Genomic DNA, 23,648 nt, shown 5'->3' with positions numbered 1-23,648 from the left:
CCCAGCTGTATTAAGTGGTGGCACTGGTGCTGAATTTTTCATTCTATGTATGTGCTTTTTCTGATCCCTGTGATACCTGTGTAAATGGGGCTCTCAGCACCATGATGCAGCCCATGAAAGGCATCATCTGTTTGTCAGTAGTTTGAAAATAATAGCGTTCCCCAACCTGCTGCACTTGGGAATCTATATAAGCTAGGCTAAAGATGTACCTGTGAATATGCTTTAGGTATTTTTACCTGTAGCTGGGGCTTGCTGATTCAGTTAAGTCTGTGAAAAATTAACTGAGAGTCGATTTGGGCATGGCTCAGTTAGTCAAACTTATAGCCCTGAGCCAGAAGGTCACAAATTCCCATCCTGTGGTGGCCCTCCAGCTTGCTTGCACTGCTGACTTTGCAGCGCTGCTCTCCCCAGGAGGGGTGGAGGAGCTGCCCTTTGACTTGATCCCACTGAGCAGATTAAGTGAAGATTCACCAGTTTGTGATTGAAGGGCACTTTCAAAGAATAGCTGAAGAAGGAAAGGGAAGATCTGGGATGGTCTGTTCTACAGTTTTCTTTTTTCACTAAATCAGAGCAATATTAAAGGCAGTGGTGTACCGTTCTTAGACTACATAAAATCTTCCTCTAGACTGTAAAAAACTATTTAAAGGAAAGCTGCTATATAATTTGGTTAGGAAAGTGTTAATCCTTGTGCCAGCGATGCCCTGATAGGATGTTACTCCAGGGTTTGCTATATTTCTGGGGTGCTTCTGCCTTGTAGAAGATGACGGGAGTGATCCTGGTTTATGGTTTGAGATCCTTTGGTGCGCAACAGGCTATGTAAATAAGCAGAAAAATGACTGTTCTGAGAGAGCTGTATCTGTTTCAGTCTTTCTTACCCGAGTTTCCTCTTTACTGCTAATTGCCCCAAGTTATTGCTCACGTTTTCTGTTACGTATGACGCATGGAGAATCAATCTAAAGTGACCAAGCAAAGAGAGTTTTAAGAGGAGCACAGTACAGAACTGTTAATCTCGGGTACTGTCTCCAAGAAGTCGTCGTACTGAGAGGCAGTTCTTGGGAAATCAAGAACGTTAATTTGTCTCCCCAAATTCCAATAGTGCTGCTGCTCAGCATGGCCAGGAGGGATCAAATAACAAATTATAACCAACACATTCACCAACCAGCAAATACCACCCCCTCTTCTAGTCAAGTGCTGATATTTAGCTAAAGACTGAAACAAAAAGGGTCTGTGGTTTTATTCCAGATTATGTAATTGGAAATATCAAAGCAGTATTAGCATACTTAGATATTTTGGGATGCCTGGATAATTGGCTATTTTTCCAAGTTCAAGCAGAAGTCTTCAGAGAGTTGGATCTTTGCCATGGCTAGAATGCTTCTGCCTTTTGTTGCTGAAGGCAAGGTCTAGCATCAGCAGAGCAGCACAGCTAAGAGCACCACTTCTCTTCCCAGGGACACAGGAGAGGAAAACTTGGTACGTGGAGTTGGATAGTGAATCGTGTTTTGTTGTGAGTGCAAATGCAGGAGATTGGCAAAGCACAGACCTCAATGGGGGCTCAAAATTAATGTAATCTTAGGCTACAGACTAGAAGACTCTGGATTGGGATCCATGTTTAGTTTGCGTTTTTTAACTTCAGCCTGTTTTTATACTGTTTGTACTATAACAGTCTATTCAATGCTGTTGATTTAATGGGGTGATGTGAAGACTTGAGCCTGCTTCAGTCATAACTGTAAATATTTATGGGGGTTGACATGTAAATGCCTTTCACTTACTTTTGGAGCATTAGAATGTAATTGAAGTTGTGGATGGTATTAAATCTTGTTGATTTTTATCACTCTTTGTTTGGAGTTATTTGGAAGAGAACCATCTTTCTGTTGCCAATTAGTTAATATTAACTCATTTGTTCCAGTGCAGTTACTCACCCATAACTAAGGAGAGATGTTGCCTGCTGACCCAATACCATTGATATGACATTGCTTCAGATTCATACCAGCAAAATGAGTATAAGTTTTATTATTCAGTATATTAAAACAGAAATAGTTCATTAGCTTGGGAAACGGTTACAAAGTGAAAAACCTAGGATAGCTAATTCCCTGCTTCTGTCTCTGCCACTCTGTTTATTCTCTGCAACTAAGCCTGTAGAGCTAGCTGATGCCTATTTTCTGTGTAAGGAAAGGTTATTGTGCCATGTCTTAGATATTTAATTTTGGCCTTTTATTATTCAGAAGGTCCATAAGCATAACTGGGATGTAACACTCTTTTGTTTTAACCCTCTAAAAAGAGTGTGAAAAAGAAGAAATCACAGCTCCCCGTTAACTGTAGGTAATTGTTACTATCTTGCTGAGGTGCTTTCAGACTGCCCTGTGATATTTATAAGATGATTTGCAACTGTCCTCTGATGATGGTATGATCTGTGTAGGTCTCTGCAAAATGTACCTTACTAAAGAAGAAAAGCACTAAATGATCACAGTCTTTAAGGTTAATTGATATGTAGTCCATGCTGGAAGCTGCCAAGTGCTGCAGCTTGGCAGTTGTTGATGTTTCATAGCATATGTTTATGCGCTTTTTCTAATTCCCAACATGCTTCAAATATTTAGTGCACAGGAGAAGCAGTCTAACCTACTTCATCTCCTCTGAATCCCGTATAAAAATCACATTGTTTTTTCATCTGCTTAGCACTCCCCATTGCCGAGTCCACTTCCTGCTTTGAAACCAAGTTCTTAATTGTTTGTTCCTGTCTGGATCAGACTGTAAAGCCTTCAGGGATGGGAGTTTGCCTGGCTAGGTATTGGTAAACCTCCATCCCCTCCAGCTTAGATTATGCAGGCTTTAATTAACCACCTCTAGATGGCAAAAATTGGCTCAAAAACATAGCTGCATGCCTTGTAAGCCTAAAAGCAAAACCTTGTTCTTCTGCTTAATAAACTCTGGCGCTCTGCGTGTTTCACAGCAGCGTACAAAGCCTGTAAGTTTTCAGTGGGCTTTTACCTACACTGCCTCATCCTCTACGATTTTGTGCAGAGGTGGTGCAACTAGCAATCATGGTAAAGTACTCCAGCTTATGGTCCTACATGCAGCTGTCATCTAGGTGTACAGGTGATGCTCTGCTGAGATGGCAGCATCTTATACTGATGCACGCCCTATGTAGCCTATGAACCCGGCATGTTCTGCCTTAGGTGAGTCAGGACACAGATTTTTCCTTCCTTATTTGCCAGTAGCTTGTGTCACTTCAAAGCAGAAATGAAACCGTCAAAACCCTTTAGAAAGCTGCTGTATATTGACCAGGAGCAGATTACCATAGACAAACTGCTTGCTGCAGCCATCAGGCAGCAAGCAACATCTATAATGCACTGAGAGTAATAGCTGAGCAGAAGAAACTATGCGGAAGAGATGGAGTCTTGGTTCTGGCTGTCTTAAGCGAACAGAATCCCATGGCTGCAGTGCACTGTGAACCAGGTAAACCAGTGGGAATTGTCATCCAAAGTTTGTCCAGCAAATTCTGTAGAACATCAATAATGCCAATGTGCTCTTTTATTAAAAGAAAGGTATCTGTGACAGGTGGCTATCTTGATCGGACTGTTCCTAATACTGCATGTCAGCATATCCCCTCCCACTGAAGCCAGAGAGCATTTCATGTGCATGTTCCTGGGACCATAAAACCTGTTGCTTTGAAGCTTACTCCTTTATAGTATAGTATAGACAACTATACTATAGTTGTCTTTAAGGCAGACATTGTTAGAGGTGAACAGCCTGTCTGTGTGCTACACCTCTCCAGCTTTGTGCATGAGAATATGGTTCCTTTCCGAAAGCAAACTGGGTGGAAGTATAACCATTTCTGTCTTTTGGGAGACTCACTGGAAAGGTCTTAATATACTGCAGATGTCTCTCAAGGAACCCACCAGCAAACACAGCTTATGTTATGCCAGCAGAACTCAGGCTGAGTCTAATTTCTAGCCTGTAGAGCATCAGCTAAGCATTTGGAAAGGAGAAAAACCTGCTTCTTTAAGGCAAAGTGCTATCTTTTAGATCTACATTCCTGGGCTACCTGCCCTGTGTTGAGTGATATCAAACTATCCAGCTCAAGCCATGGTTTGCTCTAAGGTTTTACTGGGAGGTAAAATTGTGTTTGTGACATACCTTACACACAGCTTAGTGTCTGTTTTAATAAAACACTGGAGGCTAGTCTTGCTCATCTTGCTTCATAGCCACCCTTTTGAACTCGCTTCTTCCACGTACCATCATCATTTGACAACTTTGCTACTTTTCTTTCATATTTCTGAGATCACCGAGGATAATTATATTTGGTCAGAAAAATAGTTTGCTTCACTTAATACCTTACCTGACAGTGACTAGCAAGAAGCAAGCATACAATGATGCTTCCCTGAGATTATCCTCCCTCCTTCCAGTAGTCTGAAGCTTACAGCCTTCCCATGCTAATGGTTCTGCCGGCCTCTCTGTGTATTTTGGCCTTTGTTTTTTTCTTCAGTAAACTTGTCTAATTTTTAATCCTCTTGTGACAATGAGCTACCCAGTCTGAGCATGTAGCGAACAGCACCCTTTCTTTTTCTTGAACTTAAAGGATGCATTTCATAGCCACTTCTCGTGGTGTCTGCTGTTAGTATGAGCCTTTCCTGTCACTTCCTGGCATGTATCTGTTGATCTTACCTCCAAAGATGGAAGGAAGACCTGTTGCTTGATGCTGTTTGCTCATTTATCCCACTCCTTTTAAGGTTGTTTCACTCTGCTAGTCAGGTTAAAGCCCTGATTAAAAAAGATGTTTGATTTTTTGATATTGTATGGTATGTATAATTTGCAAGACACAAGTGTTGTGCCTCACGGCAAAATATCTTTGTTAAACTCTGTTATAATTGCACGTTCTTGTTGCCAAATGACCTGGCAGTTTGTATCTTTTGATAATGCACTTCCCTCTGTCTGGGAACGCTGCTGATTTCTCTGGCACTAAGCGGGACCCTGAGCCCACTGTGTAAGTATTCAGAGACGTGCTTTCCCTCATGGGATGTAGAGTCGGTCTGGGTAGCTGAATGTTTTAGTCTGCCAAAGCCAGAAGGGAAGTCCTTTTGGACAGGGCTGGTACTTGCATTGCAGAGTGGTGGCATTCAGCTTTCTTTGCCGGCAGGGGTGAGCTTGTCCTTTTGGCTCTCTCTCAGCTGGTATTGCCCTACCCTTTCTTACACCCTGTCCCCTGCCAGTCCTTTCCAAGGGAGCCAGGAGCTATTTACCTGCAGAGGCTCTGATTCAAGCAAGCATGTAAGCACATGCTTGAATCCCATTGACGTCAGTGAGGCTTCAGCATGTTATTAAAGTTAAACATACGCTTAAGGGGTTTGCTGAAGTGTGGCTTAGATGCAGACGCTGTCTGCCAGATGTGCTCTCGGAAGACTTGGAAGTCTCCCTGGTGTTGTCACATTTACAAGCTAATATCAGCAGGAAGCCCACTGGACACGTGTAGTATGTCCTTCTGTATTCAGAGGGAAGGCACTTCAGGGAGAAGTGATGTGAAATACCCAACTGCTGTGCAAACGTGGCCAGATCCTTGCTAGAAAAGAGCAGCTTTCTTGAAAGGAGGACTTGCAGGGGCATAAATAAATCCTGCACCTTTACAACTTTTCTTGCTGACCTTATGATGTGCAAAATAGATGTGGCCTTTGTTGCTATTTGAACCCTGGCTTGTTTTATGAAAAATTTCAGCTGTATTTTAACCCATTGTGCTTGGAATTGGTAACAGGCTTTTGAGAAAAGGTTTTTGTCTCATACACTTGCCTCACGCCTACAACTTAATGTGCATGGTAAACTTTATGCGTACAGGATCTACATCCTGCTGAAATGCAGGTAGAATTACTCATTGGGTTTTTTTTACCTACTCAAGTACTGTTTAAAGCTTACAGTAGTGTGTTTGACATCAGAGTCTGACCATAGGTGCCTACTAAAATTTTGTTACTTTCTTACCAGGAGGATTTAAGCTTAAAAAAAATAATATTAATTTTTTATTTTTTTTTAGTAAGTTGTGATATATTCAAGCTGTTCTTTCTCAGAGTGTCTGTGAAAACATTTACTAACAGTATTTGGAGTTGTTGCAAAGCAAAATCCCAAGCACCCTGTGTCCAAATAGTTAGTTAGGGTTTTTTTAGCTAGTGACTTGCTTGTGAATGTTGTTGGTTACAAGATATCTGGGCTCTCTAAGTCCATTGCATTGTTTGTGGAAAGCTCGATGGTAGCAGTATTTCTGCACTGGGAAAGCCAACGTCAAAAGCTGCAGTGCCAAGAAGTGAATTCCTTTAAAGGAGACCTCCTGGGAGCTCCTGACTTCATCCGCTCCAGCAATTCAACGCTGTGGTGCCAAAGCATGGCATTAGGTTTCCCTTAAGTACCCGGGTGTTTCTCTCCTTTCCCAACAAAATCACATAGTGCTTCCTTCTAAGCTAGTGCTGGCTTACATGGAAAAATATTAACTTTCATGCTTCTCGTGTGAAAATGAAGAGGAATTTGCAAAGAAATAGCTGGAAGAGGGAAAACAAGCATTCGGTTGTGCTTGGTTACTTATTCATAGATCTTTCAGGATGAAATTTTTTTAATACTGACCACATTGTAGATTGCCATTCTTTTTGGAATATATTTTAACATTATAATTGTTGAGAAATGCCTGAGGTAGATGGAGCAGCTTGACAGCTGATACAGGAGCAATCAAGGTCTCGGGTCTGCTTCACCATCTTGCCTGTACCTTGCCTGCATACAGTATTTGTCCAGTGTGAAGTATCTGAGATCACTTGCGCTGTTTGCTTTAGAGGATGCCAAGAGCCAAGTGGATGAGTCTTGTTATTTCCTGGGTGTACAAGTATCTTGTGGCCATTCCTGTTTCAGGGAGGTAGCTGTCAGCATGCATGGAAGATTAATGATAGTGGTGTGGCTGTGATGCTAAGACTGTGGGTGAAGCAGGCTTTGTATATGGAGATGATCTCTTCTGGTCACTGTTCACTGCTGCTATCTTAAAAATCAATTAAACCTTTCCGGAAAATGTTTTGTAGTCCAGGCAGGGAGCCATTCTTGTCCTAGTAATGACTGAGATAGAATTCCAAATACTCCTGGTTCATGCATTATCCACAGTACTTAATTAAAAATAACGAAAGCTTACCTTCTTTTGAGGCTTCAATAGAGCTACATCTGTCCATGGGTTGCCTTAGTCAAATAGAAATCCCATAGTTTGATACGATGACAGTGTGTGTAAGAGGGCAATGAGAAGAACCCAGCAGCTATGGCTTCAGCCTAAGTGATGGGAGACCTGTGGTTTGATTTATGTGCTTTTTTGCAGATTGCCTGGGACAGATTTCCTAGTGCTGGTTGCAGAGTATCGACTTGAGACAACCTCAGGTAGCTCAGCTTAGGATAAGTTAGAGAACTGGTGCTTGGCTTCTGAGCTTCCTGCACAATCAGGAGAGAGGGTGTGCCCTCGAAGGCTGTGTTAGTGCTGCTGGGCTCAGAGTTAGGGACTGCATGGGGCTAGCTAGGAGATCCTAAACACAAGGGTTTATGAATGCTTCTTTCTTCTTAGAGCTGAGGTGTTGGCTTTAAGTCTGTCTGCTGGGGCATCTCTGTCCACTCAGGATTTACCCTCCCTTAAAAGTAAGCCCTGAGAAGAGGGGAATGAGAAAAGAGGAGCAAAAGCATGCTGCATTTTTTGTACTGAAACAAGAACATGGAGGCAAAGAGTGTGTGATTTGTGACCAGGAAGAGTTGCAACCGTGGGGAAGCTTCATTTTGTTGCCTGGCAATTAGCACAGACACTTGAAAAAAGAAAACCTGCCTTCCCATCCTGTTTCTTTATCCAATTACTGCAGAATGTAAAGTAAATACACTCTCATGGGAGGAGTGACCACAATTGGGTCTTTCCTCTTTCAGTTAGCTGTCCTGTTTGCTGGGGAAGAGTGTGGAAGTTGTAGATTTGCCTTCCCTCAGGCTAAGAGTGGAATTGAATTTGGGATCTCCCTTGTTCTGCGTGACTTCTTTACAGTGTGGGCTAGTCGCAAAAGGTGCATGCTAACACTGTTTCCGTTTGTTCTTCCTCCCATGTTTTATAGTGATCCCATTGCTGTCGTAATGGGTTAGATGTGCTGAGCGCACAGCTGCCTGGTCAGGGACACCCTAAAGCCTGTTTGTGTCTATAGCCTGGGTTTGATTACAGCATAGGTTAGCTGAGAAATAGCAGGACACATCTGTGTAGGCATGGGTGTCTCTGCTTGGGCAACCAAGCACTCAGCAGGCGAGATGCATACTAAAAGGTGCAGTGGTGCCATTCATTTTCCCCAACATCGGACACTTCAAGATTTGTCTGGACAGCGTGCTGGGCCATCTTGTCTAGACCGTGCTTTTGCCAAGAAAAGTTGGACCAGATGATCCTTGAGGTCCCTTCCAATTCGAGATTCTGTGATTATAATGTTTAAGGAGGTAAATTCTGTATTAAGTCTAAGCTGGTCGGTTTTTCTCTGACAGTGGCTGGAGAAATGTCGTTCTCTTGCTTCTCCTAGGATGCGAGTACCTATCTGTCTTGGGTGACAGATGACTCTTTCAAACTAGCCACAACTTTGACACAGTGACATTAGGCAGTATGGAATTCTTGCAACTGGCTGGAACAAAGATGTCACTGGAGGTGGAGGATGTGAATTCTCAGACTCAGTTACCTCTCGAAAGAGCCTCCTAACGAACATCCCCAAGCATTTCCTGGCAGTCATTCCTAATACACACTGGTGGTTTTGGCTGTGATGTGTGACCTCATTAATGTAAGGTTTTGCTCTACTTTCATTCCAGGTTGTCAGAGCTGCTGAGGAAGCTGCTTCCACCTTGGCGAGTTCGATCCACCCTGAGCAATGCATCAAGGTGCTTTGCCCCATTATTCAGACTGCAGATTATCCAATTAACTTAGCTGCTATCAAAATGCAGACGAAAGTCATCGAGAGGATTTCCAAGGAATCGTTGCATCAGCTTCTTCCCGATATCATTCCTGGGTTGTTACAGGTACAGAACCCCATGTCACAAATGCTCCTGAGCACAAGCCACTATTCAGTGAGGTCTGTGGCCTAAGAGAGAATGATGGACCCTCTGGGGCCAGATTTTGGTAATGTTTTAATCCCTCTAAGTTTTTAGATTTGAGTTTTTGACATTTTTAATGTTAAGGAAAAGAAAACTCTGGTTCTTATGTGTATGTCCCACAATTAGATGCCTTGGCCTGACTCCTAAATAAGCCGGTAGCAGCCATGTAATAAATTTGAGAGTAGGAGTTAGCCACATCTTATGCTATCTTAGTACATCCTAAGCAATACATCTTGTAGTATCGTTTAATTCTGCTGAGCTCTTTTGCACTTTGTACTTTGCACTTGAATTTGAATCCCAACAGGCAGGCTAGTCCTTTCCTCTTTCCTGTTTCCTCTCCAAAATCAGGACCAAACTACTTGCAGACTTCATTCAACCTTTTTTATAACCCTCTCAGGTTGGGTGGGGAGCAGTGTTTTTGCCAGGGGTAGGGCTCAGACTTACGTTGTGAATTTAGCTTTCAGTGCTGGCTGTAGTGGTGTTGTCATCTGTTCCCCTGCACAAGCAGCTGGCAGTGCCAGCAGCTGGGATGAGGCTGCAAGCAAGAAGGAAATAAGGGGAGGTAGCAGCAAGGGAGGAGAGAGAATGTGTGTGTGTTCACTGGGGAGAGACTGTGACAGAAACAAATCAGTCGAAGTGAAAAGGGAGACATGTTTGGGTGGGTAAGACTTCAGTGGAGAACTGGGATAAAGAAGCTTCCTCATTGTGAGCACAAAAAAGTTGGAAGGACAAGAGCAAAGTCGGAAATTCCCCTTGTGCATCCTAGCATTTGTCCCAACTTTGTAGTGTCAGCTCTTGCAATTCTTTTCTTAAATCTCAGCTTCTGGGAATCGGGCAATTCTGTATTGTTCTAAGCTTCTGCTGTAAAAAGTTTTTAGCCATAATTGTTGGAGACAACAATCTGAACAGTGGAGCTTCAATGCACCAGAAAAGTTTGGGAGCAGCATGCCTTTAACAACACAGTTATATTTGATTAAATTGCTTCCATGTCTTAGAACGGATCTTGTTTCAGAGCCTAGTTAGCCAGTGATATTTCCTCGCCTTAGAAATTCATAGTGATCAAAGGAATCTTCTCTTCACATTTGGAAAGTATTTTGGGATCCTTCTGGCTGAAGGACTGCGTGTAGAGGGAATCACCTGTGTGCTGGTTTACCATGCGGAGGGTATTGGCAGAGTGAAGAGGTGAGGAGCACCGGACAGCAGCAGTATGACCACAAGCGTGCAGCTCAGCAGCCTGGAGCGGGAGCCCCATGCAAGAACGGGGCTTGGCTGGGAAAGTCACGGTGCTTGCCCTGGTCCTGATGCAGAGCCCTGGCTCCCTTGGAGCTGGGGGATAGAGCTGGGCTGCAAGGCACTCTCCCATGCGCTGCATCTCGATACCCTCAGGCTGAAGAGAGCTTTGAGCCCATATCATCTCCTGTGCAAATGCTCTAACCATTGGGCTGTCTTATTAAAAGCAGGGAGAAGAAGCAGCCGCTGCCTTGCAAGGAACTTGGCAGATGGAGAGAGAGGTGGGGTGACGGTCCTGCTGGTGCATGCAAGGCAGGCTCTACCAACCCAGCACCTGCTGGGACGCAGCCCTCAACACTGCATGGATCTGCCTGCCCCCACAGGAGCAATTTGGGATGCACATATAAGCAAAAAGCCAAGCCCATAGGGAAATGTGAGGTCAAGCAGAGGCATCTGATAAGTTCAGGAGCCTTTGGGTTGGGACCCCCAGAGAGGGACCTGCATCCCAGCTGTCCTTCCAGCAGCGGGTTGTGTCTCTGTGGATGTTCCTCTGCTGTGGGCTTGGGCTCAGCCTTTTTTCCACCTCCATCCTCAATACCTTGGTGCTTCTCTGAGCTCATCTAGGTCTCCTGCTTTTCTAGTTCAGCGCTCTTTGGGATTGCAGAATATCATTTCAGACTGTATTTTAGCCCTGCAGCTAGAACAGCCCCAGCTGTGCTGCATCCCTCCTCCTGGCTCTCCCGGCAGAGGTCACCCTGCATCCGGAGGAGCCAGCGTCCCGCATGCTGAAGCCATGTCTGTGATTCTCATGGAATGGCTGCTTAGTGATGAATCACTGCCTGAGCACGGGGCTGATGTCACCAGCTGCTGAGTGACCTGGTGGCTTAGCTTGAGCTCTCCTGAAGCTGCCAGAGATCCGGCACACCTACAGGGCTCTTTCAGCATGTTCTTTTCTGCGGTATTTCCGACCTGATAGGTAATCAAAAAGCTCCAGGTTACAGAGGCAGCTCAGTGTGTAGCACAGTGTTTAAGACCTTTCTGAAGGCAAGCTGGGAGCATGAGGGCTCCCCTCCCAGAAGTCCTGACCATCCAGGACAACATACAGTCACCTGAACTGGACACAGGAGCGTGTATATTTGATAGAGTCTAACCTCATGCTGGGAAACTGTGTGTTGATGCTTAATGCTATAAATAACAAGATATTAATAACTTAAAAATTCTAGTAATAATTAACAATGTAAGGAACAATTAGGGTGTATTGAGTGATTGTATTCTCTTGCTCTTTGAGCGTTCAGGTTGCAAACTGTTACATTAATTAGGCCTTTCTATTGTTCTGTTAGGTCAGCCACATTTTCAAAATGTTCAGCAGCTCTTTAGTATTTTGCTCTGGAAGGATGTTAGTGAGTGCTGTTTGACTTCTGACCTTTTTATTTTTTCCTTGTTTCCTAGGGTTATGATAATACGGAGAGCAGCGTCCGTAAAGCTAGCGTATTTTGCCTAGTGGCAATTTATTCAGTAATTGGAGAAGAACTGAAACCTCATCTCGCACAACTCACAGGAAGCAAGGTACAAGAGTAACGCGTCTCTGCTGTTTTCATAATAGCCAGCTTGAATAGCTTGCATTACTAGCAGCAAGACCATTGGCTTCATAGTAGCTCTGGGTCAAGTTCCCTGCACTCTGTTAAATCCTATCTCACCCTGCCAAACACCACTAGAGCAGCACAGCACTTGCTCAGCAGTGTGAGCATTTGAAATCCCACTAAGCAAGTTTTGATGGGGTTCAGGGATTAGTTTCATGACACGTTTGATCCTGTGTAACTGCAGGCTACCACTGAGTGGGTCCTTCCCGCTACAGCCATGTTTATCTTGCCCCTTTGGTGTTGCATCCAGGGGCGACCATGCAGTGAGTTGAATCAGCTGGCTGCTCTGGCCAAAAACCAGGTCTGCTATGCAAATTAATTAGCTTTCAGTCCACTCTGCAGCTGTGCAGGTAATCTAGTGCAAAGAGTGGTGGGAATGCATGGCTGGGATGGGTGGGAGAGCAGGTCCTCTCAGCAGCAGGTTGTGATTAGGGCTGGTAGAAATGCAGGTAGAGCTTCACTCTTAATAGCATGGCAGATGTGTCTCTTTCCTTCTGGGACACGAGTGAGCTCAAGTGACCCTTCAAAGGACTTTGTGCCCTGGAGTCAGGTTAGCAGCAAAACTCAAATTCTGACCTGATGCTGCAAGTGAAAGCAAGTCCTAATTCAGCTCTGGCCTTCAGACAAGAGCTGGCATTTTGTGTTGAGGCAGGTGGTGGTTGACTGCTTTTCAGAGCTGCTTAGGAAGCCGTCGCAAGATTTCTTCTCCTGTTTGAAGTCATCGTACCCAAGATTTCTCTGCAATTTTAAGATGAATTCTGCTTTTTTTTTTTTTCTGAAATAGATCTCTGCATGTGAATAGCTACTTAGTTCAGAGGGCTTCATTCTGTTTTTTTGAAGCAGTAATTTCTTTCGTGGGTAGGAAGTGTGGCGTAGACCAAAACAACCTGAGACTGAGGACACTTGGATTTATTTCTGAATTGAGTTGCCTTGTCCTTAAACAAATTACTTGTGCCTCCAAATTGCTCTGGAAAGAGACAGCTATGGGTGCTGAGGTTTACCTCATTATATTTGGGCAGTTAGGAAATCCCCCTATAAAATATCGTAGAGACTTTACTATCCCAGTATCCTAGGTGCCACGGACTTACTCCACCACATAACTAACTATAAACATGTGAGTAATTCTTCTGGGTTTATGTAGACTGCCTGCATGTTTGAAGTTAAATGTGTGCATGAGTCATTGCAGGATCTGGAGCTAAGGTGGTAAGGCAGAAAAACAACACAAACCCATGCAAAGGAAGTATATAGTCATAACAGCTGCAGTTTCACTAGATGTACCAAGTTAGGGAAGATATTAAAATGTCATTGAAAATGAACATTTTACAAAGCATGGAGAGTTCAGGGTGTTTCCTAGGAGGGACTGTGTCTCTCAGATTGCCAGTGTGCCTGCAGCCCCACTGACCTCTGTGGGAATCCTGCTTGCTCAGAGCAGGCTGCAGGATTGAGGTCTGTGAACTGATAGCTGCTGAAGTGAAATGCAAGAGGTTTTTCTAAATCCCATTAAATCTGTCTGTAGCTTCAGTGGGACTAGGTGTACCCTCTTGCCTCTGTTCTGAAATACACTCAGCTTTGCTTGTGCTTTTCCTCCGGAGCGCCCAGTGTCAGTTCACTCAAAACTGAGTTCACTGCTGAATGCAAGTTTTAAGACTTGCAGTCGACTTTTGTCCACCTGTTTTTCCTGGCATCTCCTACTATGTTTTTTTCTTTCAGATGAAGCTACTAAACTTGTACATAAAGAGGGCCCAGACCACCAACAGCAACAGCAGTTCCTCTTCAGATGTTTCAACGCACAGTTAATGGAGATATGTGGACATATGTGTAGACTTAGAAGCAATCAACGGTGCCTCTCAGAGACCTTTCTGCTAATCTTCACTGGCGCGCTCCATCAGCTCAAGGAGGCCATGCAGATATTTATTGCAATCAGTATTTTAGTCCCTTAAAAGCTTTTATGTAGAATCTTACTGGTATTGAATGTAAAGGAAGCAAGGTCTGTGTTGCAGTCTTCATTAAAAGTGAACAACAGAAAGCCATACTTAAACATATTTGTATAGCCTGCTGAAATCTCAGAAATATGTTTAGGTTAGCATTCCAAAACTGAGTCCAAGAACCTGGACACGCATAAAGGTAAAACAAATCTTGTTGGTTTAGTTCATACCCAGTTTTGGTTTCTGTGTGCTAGTTAACTGCTCTCTCCCTGCAGCTGCAGCCGTTCTGGCTAGGTTCTCCTCTTCTTACAAGTCTTGTGGTCCTGTTTTGTACTCCCTGTTGCAGCTTGCCTAATGTGCAGGGCTCTCTGTGGAGAGATCTTTGGAGATGTGGCTGTGATTCCAGCCTTGGATGCTTTAATACTGAGAGATATCAAGTGAGTAATGAAAAAGTAGGTTCTTTTTAAACATCTGAGTTTTTGTACATAGTTCTGACAGACCTCTGATAGGCTGATTTCTCTGTAACTGCTCTCCAGCCAGCTGTGTTGTGCAGAACAGCACAGCTGGGCTCTTGCTCCTTTCATTGACTGTGTAAATATTTCTCCCCTCCCAACCCAGTTGGCTCTTTCATATACTCAAATGACTCTCCAGGTTACTTGCTACTCCCCAAAGGGAACCTGAGAGCCAATTCTGGGACTGATGCCTGTGAATGGGACACTGGAGTTAGGTGGGTGAGTGTTGGATTAGGCTCTGAGTGTGTCCGTGGGTGGGCAGTGGGAGCTGGCAGAGCTGTATCTCAGTGCTGCCTTGTGAGGCTGGCTGCTTTTTTCTTAAAGTCTGTAGCGTCAAAGGGCTGATCTGCTGCTCTGACCTGACCCACAGGTGTTGGGTGGTGAATGGCTTTGTCCCCGCGAGTCCTTTGTGCTTTGGGCAAAACGTTCATCCCAGAGAACAGAAAGGGCACCTGAAACTGAACAAAAAGACCCCGTGGAGGCACCTGCTGAGCCAGCTGGGACAGTGCTGGTTGCCTGCCACAGCTCCCCTCCTGTGCCTGAAGAGCCTGCAGTACTGTTAGCTGCCTTTAGAAACGTCCTTCTTCCTGGCCAGCCCCACGCACAGCCCTGCTGGGTGCTCTGCATTTCGGAGGGGTGCAGAGGGCCCTTGCTGGCCACTGCTGTCAGCAGGGGTGCTCTGAGTGAGGGTGCAGTGAGGCAAATCCTTTTGCAGTCTGATGACACGGACCAAGTCAGAGCCAAACCAGCAGCAGTCAAATACCCCACGGCACCACCCTTTCCCAAAGGGAGACTCTTCTGTTTGCAAAGGGTGAGCTCCCCCTGCCTCTCCCTGTAACCAGGGGAAGCAGGAGGATGTTAGTGCTGTGTCTGACCCTGGGCTGGATCCTGGCTGATGGGCATGCCCACCCCAAACCTGCAATGGATCAGAACTGGGGTTTTGCCCCCCGTGCCAGTGACGAGAGAAGGATGGTGGACCTGCAGCTTACGGCTGCAGCTGTATTGATGGATGTGCGCTCCCTGGCTGCTCTCAGTGCCTCGGTCTCTCTCCAGCCCCCTCCGTTTCCCCTTTGGGGAGCTGAAGGGACACCTTGGTCGAGTGCTGAGAACGTGAGTTTCCAGTACCGCAGCAGGGGAGTGCAGTTGGGAGGGTAGAGCCCCATCGTCCTCCCTTTCCATCAATTCATCCCTGCGTGTCTCAGCCCCAGCCCTGAGGAGCTATGCTGGGAGGTGATGCTTGATGCCGGCTCCCCTCCCAATCCCCAGCTCAGGAGGGATTGGGGCTGGTGCAGACTATGTGGGATCGGGCTGCAAAGCCTGTTGGTCCCTTTCGCTGCTGATGTGAGAGCAGAGGAGGTGACCTGCTCCTGAGTTTGTCAGGATGTGTCCAGGCTTTTGCTGGCTGCAGGGCTAGTTCCCTCATCTTTCCCAGTGAGTAATGCCATGGCAGGAGAAACCATGCAATCCTGCTGGGTAGGATTCCCCCAGGGTCTTTCCGCAGGCTCAGAAAAGCCATCCTCACTAGAGAGAGGATCGGCTGCTCCATGGTTAGCGTCTCCCTTTCTGTGGACCATTTCTCTTCAACATCTTTCAGTATGCTTGTTAGAATATTCATTTTTTAATTTTTTGAATGATTCAAATTATTTTAGATTAACACAAATTTATTTTCCCTTTTGAGGAAATATTCAGCTGACTTGTTGGCAGCAGTTAGCTGTCTTGTTTGAATTTTTAGTAGTGGTTTGGGTTTTTTGTTGGGGTTTTTTTGGTTTTTTTTTTTTGTTTTGTTTTTTTTTAATTTGTACTCTAACTGCTTAGAATTTATGCCTCTCTTTCTCCCCATCTCAGTTCAGCATCTTCTGTTCCAGTTCTGGTGTTCAGAAGGTCAGCATAGCTGACCAGATGGTGATTAGTCCCTCCCAGCTGTGATGGAGCTTGATCCATCACTGTTTTCTGTTTGGTTTTGGGGTTTTTTCTTTTTTTTTTTTTTTTTGAATGGCACACTGTAGCAAGTCTCCAGGAATTGAATTCCTTCTCAAATGATTTTATATGTTTTATAAAATCCTGTTAGTATGCACTGAGAGTGAACGCACTGTAACGTCCCTGAACTGACCCTGGCGCGTGTGCTTGACACTACAGTAGGAGTTAACAGCTCATCCTTGAAAAGACACGTGCAACCTGCTGCGACTCCAGCAACAAGCCTGTGTTTTCTGATGCTATTGGCACACTTGGGGCTGCAAATGGTAGAACCAGGCCTTACTTTCTGAATCAGATTCAGTTCTGTTTGTCAACAGATGCTCATTAGTGTGCTACTTAATTTCGTTACGTGAGTCAGTTGAGGACTGTTCATCCTTTGAGTACTCTAGAAGTATGTTATACCTGTATACAGTAGAGAGCATTCTGCTTAGGTATTTATAAATCATTGCGTATAATGTACATAGTAAGGTTGTTTAGTATGTTGAAAATGACCTGATTTTTTTGGGGGGGTGTTTCCTTTGAAGTACTCAAAGGGCTAGCTCTGAATGTCACCTCTCTGATCTCCAGTGTTTTGACTTCAACAAGCTGTACAATCATTTTGTTTTCTCTTCAGCAAGCATAAAGGTCTCTCTGGCTACAAATCACAGTGTCCACGCACGCTTGCAGAGAAAGATCTGCATGCTGGCAGTGCCTCACCGCACCGGTGAAGCTTGTGTTCACGTTCTCCTGGCAGTAGCCACCTACTGCAGCTGCCTTTTTTTTTTTTTTTTTCTTGCTGCCCATTATGCAGGGCTTCAATTTTTCGTACCTTAAAAAAAAAAAAAAAGAAAAAAAAAAAGAAAAAAAGGAAAAAAAAAAAGTGTATTTTCTTTGCCCACCACGCTTTAACAGTCTGAATGGGAGAAAACTCTCAGCAGACAGCGGCTCCTGGCTGCAAGGTTGCCGAAATCTCAGATGTGGATGTTTTTTCTGCCATTGGCTGCACCAGTGCTCCGTGGGCATGGGCAAATACCAGATCCATCCGCCCCACAGGTCTACGTACTGTAGTTCTCATGTAGTGCAGAAATATCGAGGCATGTGGCTTTCTTAAGGTACACTATGTGTGCTTGCCTGGATTACAATACAATATGAGACTGTCTTTTTTTATTGCTTATTACTAGCTTAACAATAACCTGTATAAGTAATGTAACTTGCATCTTTGTCATCAAAACCTTTTCTCCCCACCCCTTTATTTATCAAGCATAATATTACATATTAAGGGACAGAAAAATAGACCTTTGTAGTATACAGCAGGACGTTGCTAACAATGTTTTAAATGGGAAGTAAAAACTGCTCTAAAAAATGCCAGCCATGAGGAATTACTTTGGCACCGTGTTCATGCGCATGTATTTTTTTCTATTTTTTCCGCTTTTGTCATGTTACATCCATATCTGTATTTATATCTTATTTGTTTCACTTTTGAGTGTATCATGGCAATTGTACAGATGTTTTTTGTTAACATTTATGTGATAGAATTTGCTAAAAAAAAAAAAATTAAAATAAAACCTTTTGAGTTTGCCCTAGAATAAGTGGAACTTGGGTTTCTTTTTGGGGGAGAAGTATTAAAGTAGATTCATTATCCAACACAACTCCTCACTCCAGCAGCCTTTGCTTGTAAAGGATTTGCTCTTATTCCTGCCCTGGCTGCTGTGTTTTCACGTATTAATTGGCAGGTGCATTGAGGGCTGCCTGTTTCCTACAGGCACCAGTCTGTGAGTGGCAGCGGGACTAGCGGGCAGCAGATCTTCTGGGGTGCTGGTCTTTTGCTGTCAGCTTTTAAAAGCTTTTGGGAAGTCATGATTTTAGGGGATTCTTGTGACGTTACAAACTGGAGAGCCATATGCTGTTTGAAAGCTGATGGTCTCGTGCAAAGTCACATTAACTGACTTTGTAAGTGTTGTAAGGCTTGTGAAGAGAATTGCAGAGGTTTTAAAATACGTGGCAGCAAAACTTTGGGTGATGAAGTGTTTTGGGAGGTGAAGGGGTGCTGGGAACTGCACAGGTCTCTGTGCCTGGTACCAAAAGACAAAGAACTTGAATTTGAAGTGGCAGGGGAGTCTGAGTGCTGAAGTGCCTGTGTGTTATCCTGAGGGAATAATAGCTTACCACAGTTTAAAACCTGTAGTGAAGCTGTGCTCTACACTAGGGATCCCCTAAGGTATGACTTTTACCTTGATGCTGTTCCTTTAGCATCAAGATAAAAGGTCCTCAGGTACCTTGTGGTGGGTGCAAGGGAGTCAGGAAGGCACAGGAGGTTGAGATTTCCTATGGGGGGCTTCTAGTGTGAATATTCCCAGACAGGGGAGTACATGAAGACTGTTAATGGTGTGTGAGCACCAGCATTCAGGACAGGGTGGTTCTGACCGTGCTGGTGTCTCCTTTGCCCTGGTGCTCCCGGCTGCCACCAAGCAACTGCCCGTGCCAGCCCGAGGACCCTTGTGCATCAAGATTCAGGTGCCCAACTGGGAGTGAGGAGCAGTGATTGCTCTCCCTGCTGCAGATGGACCATCTCAGCTCTGTAGTGGCAGGGTCTTTTTTGACTCTGCTGTGTGTCAGAGCAGTACGAGGGAAGGTCCACACTTGCCCAGTGACCCTGGCTTCTTCCCAGAGTGCTTCCCATGTGGTTTTTCTCGAGCAGTGCCAGGTACCTGTGGTTATAAGAAAGAGAAAAGAGAATGAATAGAGCACTATCTAATCTGTGCCTTGTAAAACTCCAGATGCTGGCCTACATTAGCCTTACAGCCCTGAGGGATTTGGAAGAGCTCTGAAGTCTGAGGCATTGCAAATGTGGTATTAGACAGCCTGAGCTGGGGAGCTGGATTTCACTGACGTGCTTAAAATGGTCAGTCCTAGCAAAACCTTTTGTGGGGGCCAAGGAGAGGGACATCCCGCAGATGCAGAAATAGGTCATTCTGGCAGTTTGTGCAAGACTCATGCAGAGGGCTGCCTGCATGGCTGGAGGTCTCCTTTCCCTCTGGAGCACCAGGCAGCAAGGGTTGGACCAGAAGGGGCTGGGTGTTCACTTACTCCATCTCCAGAGAGTACCTCTCTGTACCCTGTGACTGGGTTTTACCAAACCCTCGTGCTGTTGCTCACGTTATAAGGAAGAAGGCCAAGATGGTGATGAACCAGCAGCTGTAGCTGCAGCTATTGCCAGATGCACAGAGCTCCTCTCGGAGAAGTTGTCTTCTCCCAGCAACGGCTCGTGCCTCCAGGCACTCACTGCACAGGTTTGACCTGCTGATCTCCTTGGAAAATACACAAATATGGGCCTTGGTGCCAAGACTTGCACCTTGGGGGGTGCCAGCACAGGCCACCCCTCTGCTGCAGGAGCAGCATGGCAGAAGGCAACAGTTTTGCAGGATGCAACTGCAGCAAGTGAAAAGCTCGACAGGAGCATCCCAGAGCGGTTACTCGAAATGAAATACAGGAGCAGAAGAAAATAATGCTCTTGCTCAGGCTTCTGGCTCCTGTGCTGGATTTTGGCGTGCCCTTTAGGGCTGAGACTGCAGCGTGTTGAGAAGGGGGTGTTTGTTTATTGAACCATCTCAATGTATCTGTCCCTTGTAGCTCCTTTGTCACGAAGTTCCCTGTTGTCCTAAGTCTCATGATTGCTTCACAGATGAAGAATGAGGAATGGCTGTAATTGCTGGTTTAGACAGTTTTGCTGGGCTCTCCCCTATGGTGGAGGACCAGAATTGCTGCCAGCAATTAAAGGTAGTTAGCAGATTCCTGGCAAGCGTGCTTGCTCTAAGCACTTGCAGCCCGTTCTCAATTCATTTCTCTGTCCTGGAGGGTCTGAACTACTGCTGGTTCCTTCTCAGCCCAACATTTCGCAACCCCTCTCAAATGATTTTGCGACCCCTTCCCTCCCACTGAGGGATGCACCAAGTTGCAGCTCAGTGCATGTCAGCGGAGTTGCACTCCTGGACCAGGTGACTTATTTTAATTTGCTCCAGTTAAAGAATAAGTTGTTCTGGCTTAAAATCCCTGAGAAAGTGCAGCTCAGCTGATCAGTGGTGACTTAAATAATTCCACTGCTTCTGATTGTGCAACCCAATCGCCTGCTTGTGCAACCCACGTTTACCCTCCCCGAGCAAATATCGCACACCTCTCTCTTCCCTTTACCAAGCCAACACATTTTTCCTGCTTTGCCTTTCCATACACATCCATGAAATAGGGAAAGGGCCCTCTCTGGCGAGTGTGCCCCAGCCCCGGCAAGAGCCTGCTAGGAGGAGGCTCAGCACAGAAATGCATGTAATATCGACCTCGGGGAAGAGAGGACAAGCCATAAATCTCCATCCTCTGCCACAAGGGGGAAAAAAAGTCCTGCAAGGTTTTTTGGGAAGCTGCTGGGGCAACACAGGTATGGAAGTCAACCCAAGCATTAGGCTGGGATGGAGGGAGTCTCTTGCTGACAGACACTGCGTAGTTGCGTTTGTTTAGGAACAGAGAAAGACCATCACTCGCCGTGATCCCCAGTCACAGAGCCATTTGGAGGTAATATGGAGTTATAGCTAATAGGTGCATGTAAAATGGGCCGGAGGAGGTTGTTTCAGTAGCAGGGTCAGCGTCTGAGTGCCTGCACTGCGCATGGCTCTCCCCTGCTGGGGCAGGGCCCATGTGTGGATGGGAGGATGATTACAGCTTTGTAGCTGCTGAGCTCCCCCGGACCGCTGTAGTGCAGGAGATGCTTAAATGTTTCAGGTTCTCCCTGGGGATCTGACTGCAGCCAAGGGCTCGGGAAATATTAGCCCATTAAACCCGAGCCCCTTACGCAACATTACTCCGCTCTCCATGCTGCTTCGTCATGACTTGGCAGGTATTGAAACAGACCAAGCAAAGCCATTGCTTTCCAAAAAAGAGCTATTTATATCCAAACTCCAGTGCCAAGCCATTCCCCAGGAGCCAGTGACTCTCCTTGCTGTCAGGCACGGGGGCCAGCGGGAACGGGCGCTCATCCCTTGGGGCAGAGGCGACACCTGGGGACGATGCTCGTGGGGCTTCGACCCACCGAGGGACCTGGGGCTGAGGCCGGAGGGCTCAGCAAGAAACAGCCGCTCGGGCGTCATTAAAAGGCAAGAGCTTGCTTGGGAGCGGAGGAGACGGGGAGCAGCCGAGCGGGCAGCAGAGGGGAAAGTGAAGGCAGCGTAAACCAGACCAAGCTAACGCGGAGCCGGGGGGATTATAGGGTGCCGGGGAAGCTGCTCGCAAACACATCAGGGACAAAGCAGCCCTCCAGAGCTGAGGGGTAATGAGTAATTAATGAAGAGAGGGATGAAATTCATAATGACTCAAAAATGGCTGAGATAATGAACTCCTTCTCTTTAAATCCACCTTTAACAAGAAAGCTAAGGGAAAGGATTTAGGTCAATTAAGAAGTAAAGAAAAGCAATTTTGTAAAAATAGCTATTGACACAAGCAAGTGGGAGAACAGCTGGAAAGTCTTTCTGTGCAGAGGCAGCAAACGGCTGAGGCCCATAGCTCGGGGTGTTTGGGGGCAAAAGGTTTGGTTCTTAAATGATGGAGAATTGCAATGAAACCTGCCCAGACCCAGCCTCAAGTTTGTGCAGCCGTCCCTGTGCAGGGAGTAGGGGTGCTGCTGGACCAGTTGGCCTCGGGGAGCCACTCAGCCTCTGGAGCTGCAGGGGTGAAATGGTGTGAAAAACACTCCCTGCGGCAGTTTCTCACTTGGTGATCTCCATTATGGGCAGCAGTTGCTGGCCGGGTACCAAACTCACAGCTATGACACCTTTTTTTGCAGAATCACAGGATTGTTTGGGTTGGAAGGGGCGGTTAGAGATCATCTAGTCCATTCCCCCTGCTGCGGGCAGGGCCATTTTTCGCTAGGTCGGGTTGCTCAAAGCCCCATCCAACCTCACCTTGAACACTTCCAATGACGGGACATCCACAATCCTTCTGGGCAACCTGTTCCAGTGCCTCCCTACTCTCATCATAAAAAATTTCTTCCTTATGTCCAGTGTAAATCTTATCCTCTTTCAGTGTTGCAGCACTTTCTCTTCGGCAGATAAACTGGGTTATACTGAAATCTAACATAGTGTGGCACAGACAAGCATCTCTTTTATTTTGTTTAGGGTGCCCCAAGGGCCAACACTGGGGTTTGTGGTTTTTTTCATAACAAAGTTCACCCTCCCCAGATGTGTCTCTGCTTGCCATCACTTTTGCTGAAATCCAGACCTGGGAAAGCAGGAAGCTGAGCAAACCGGCAATACCCAATTTCTGTATTTAACAAGCGTGTATGGCATAAAGGCACTCGTAAGTGACAGTAGGTAGAGTAGTGGTCAAAGGGGAGCTTCACGAAGATGGCACCAGTGTGCCTCTGGACCTGGGGATGAGCTGACTGCCTCTTGCCGGGACTCATCCTGCACTCTGCTCAGCTCCTGGTCCCAGCCGTTGGACGCACAGGGCACTTGCAATGTGAACTCTGGTTTTTGGTGTTTGCACAACCTCTCCTTGGAAACACTAATAGATTTAACAGATCACTGGGAATTTAGCAGGGAGCTGGTGATGACATCTGGCTGTCTTCTTGCTGATGAGCTCTGGGGTGACCTTGGTGGGGAGCAGCAGGGGCTAGGGGCCACAGTCCACTCCTGTGGGATGGAGCAGCCCTCCACGAGCATCGGCAGCCACTTGTGGGCAATGGATAGGCAGTGGCCCTCAAAGCGACAGCCCCCATTACCTTCAACCCTCCCAAAGCTCAGCGGTCACAAAAGAGGCAGGAAACATTGCAGTTGGCCCTAAAACCTGTCGGTTACCTTCCCATTAGAGGAAATATTTTTGGCTCCCTCTGGCTGCTGTGCAGCAGGACACCGGGATATTCTCTTCCTTGTCCTGGTGACCCAACTTCTTTATACCCGTAACCCCATCTCCCTCCCCATCGTCCTTGCTGAGGAATAGCCCCTGTAAGGTCCATCGTGCCTGGACCTGCCTCCTGCCCCCTCTGTGGGTGCCCTGGTGTGGGGTCTCTCTTGCTTCCCCTGTGCCAAAATGCTCCCTCACGGTACAGGCCGGGGCTGGCTAAGCATCTCTGGGCAGGTTGGTGCTCGGGGCTGAAAGGGTTAAACGGATGGCCCTGTCACAGGGGCAGTTTTTCAACTGCAGTCTATAAATAGGAGCTGGGTTTCTAATCTGCTTGCCACTCGTTTCCACTCCCTGCCAGTTTTTTCCTGCTTTTTCCTGCAAGGAGGTACCTGCAGCCACGATGGTCT

General features: G+C 46.0%; 1 protein-coding gene across 3 annotated transcripts in view; it reads left to right on the top strand.

The window, feature by feature from the left end:
• Window positions 1–17,933, top strand: part of CLASP1 (cytoplasmic linker associated protein 1) — a 189,358-nt gene extending 171,425 nt beyond the window's left edge. For all 3 annotated transcript variants that reach the window (XM_049804241.1, XM_049804231.1, XM_049804222.1), the window contains 3 exons: window positions 8,818–9,024; window positions 11,779–11,895; window positions 13,680–17,933. In XM_049804241.1, coding sequence (XP_049660198.1) covers window positions 8,818–9,024; window positions 11,779–11,895; window positions 13,680–13,766 — 411 coding nt within the window. In that variant the 3' untranslated portion in view covers window positions 13,767–17,933. The remainder of the gene's footprint in view (window positions 1–8,817; window positions 9,025–11,778; window positions 11,896–13,679) is intronic.
• Window positions 17,934–23,648: the final 5,715 nt, after the last annotated feature.

The sequence above is a fragment of the Accipiter gentilis genome, chromosome 1, assembly GCF_929443795.1.
Source record: "Accipiter gentilis chromosome 1, bAccGen1.1, whole genome shotgun sequence".
In the NCBI taxonomy this organism is placed as follows: Eukaryota; Metazoa; Chordata; class Aves; order Accipitriformes; family Accipitridae; genus Astur; species Astur gentilis.
This window is presented reverse-complemented; position numbering and strand designations above follow the sequence as displayed.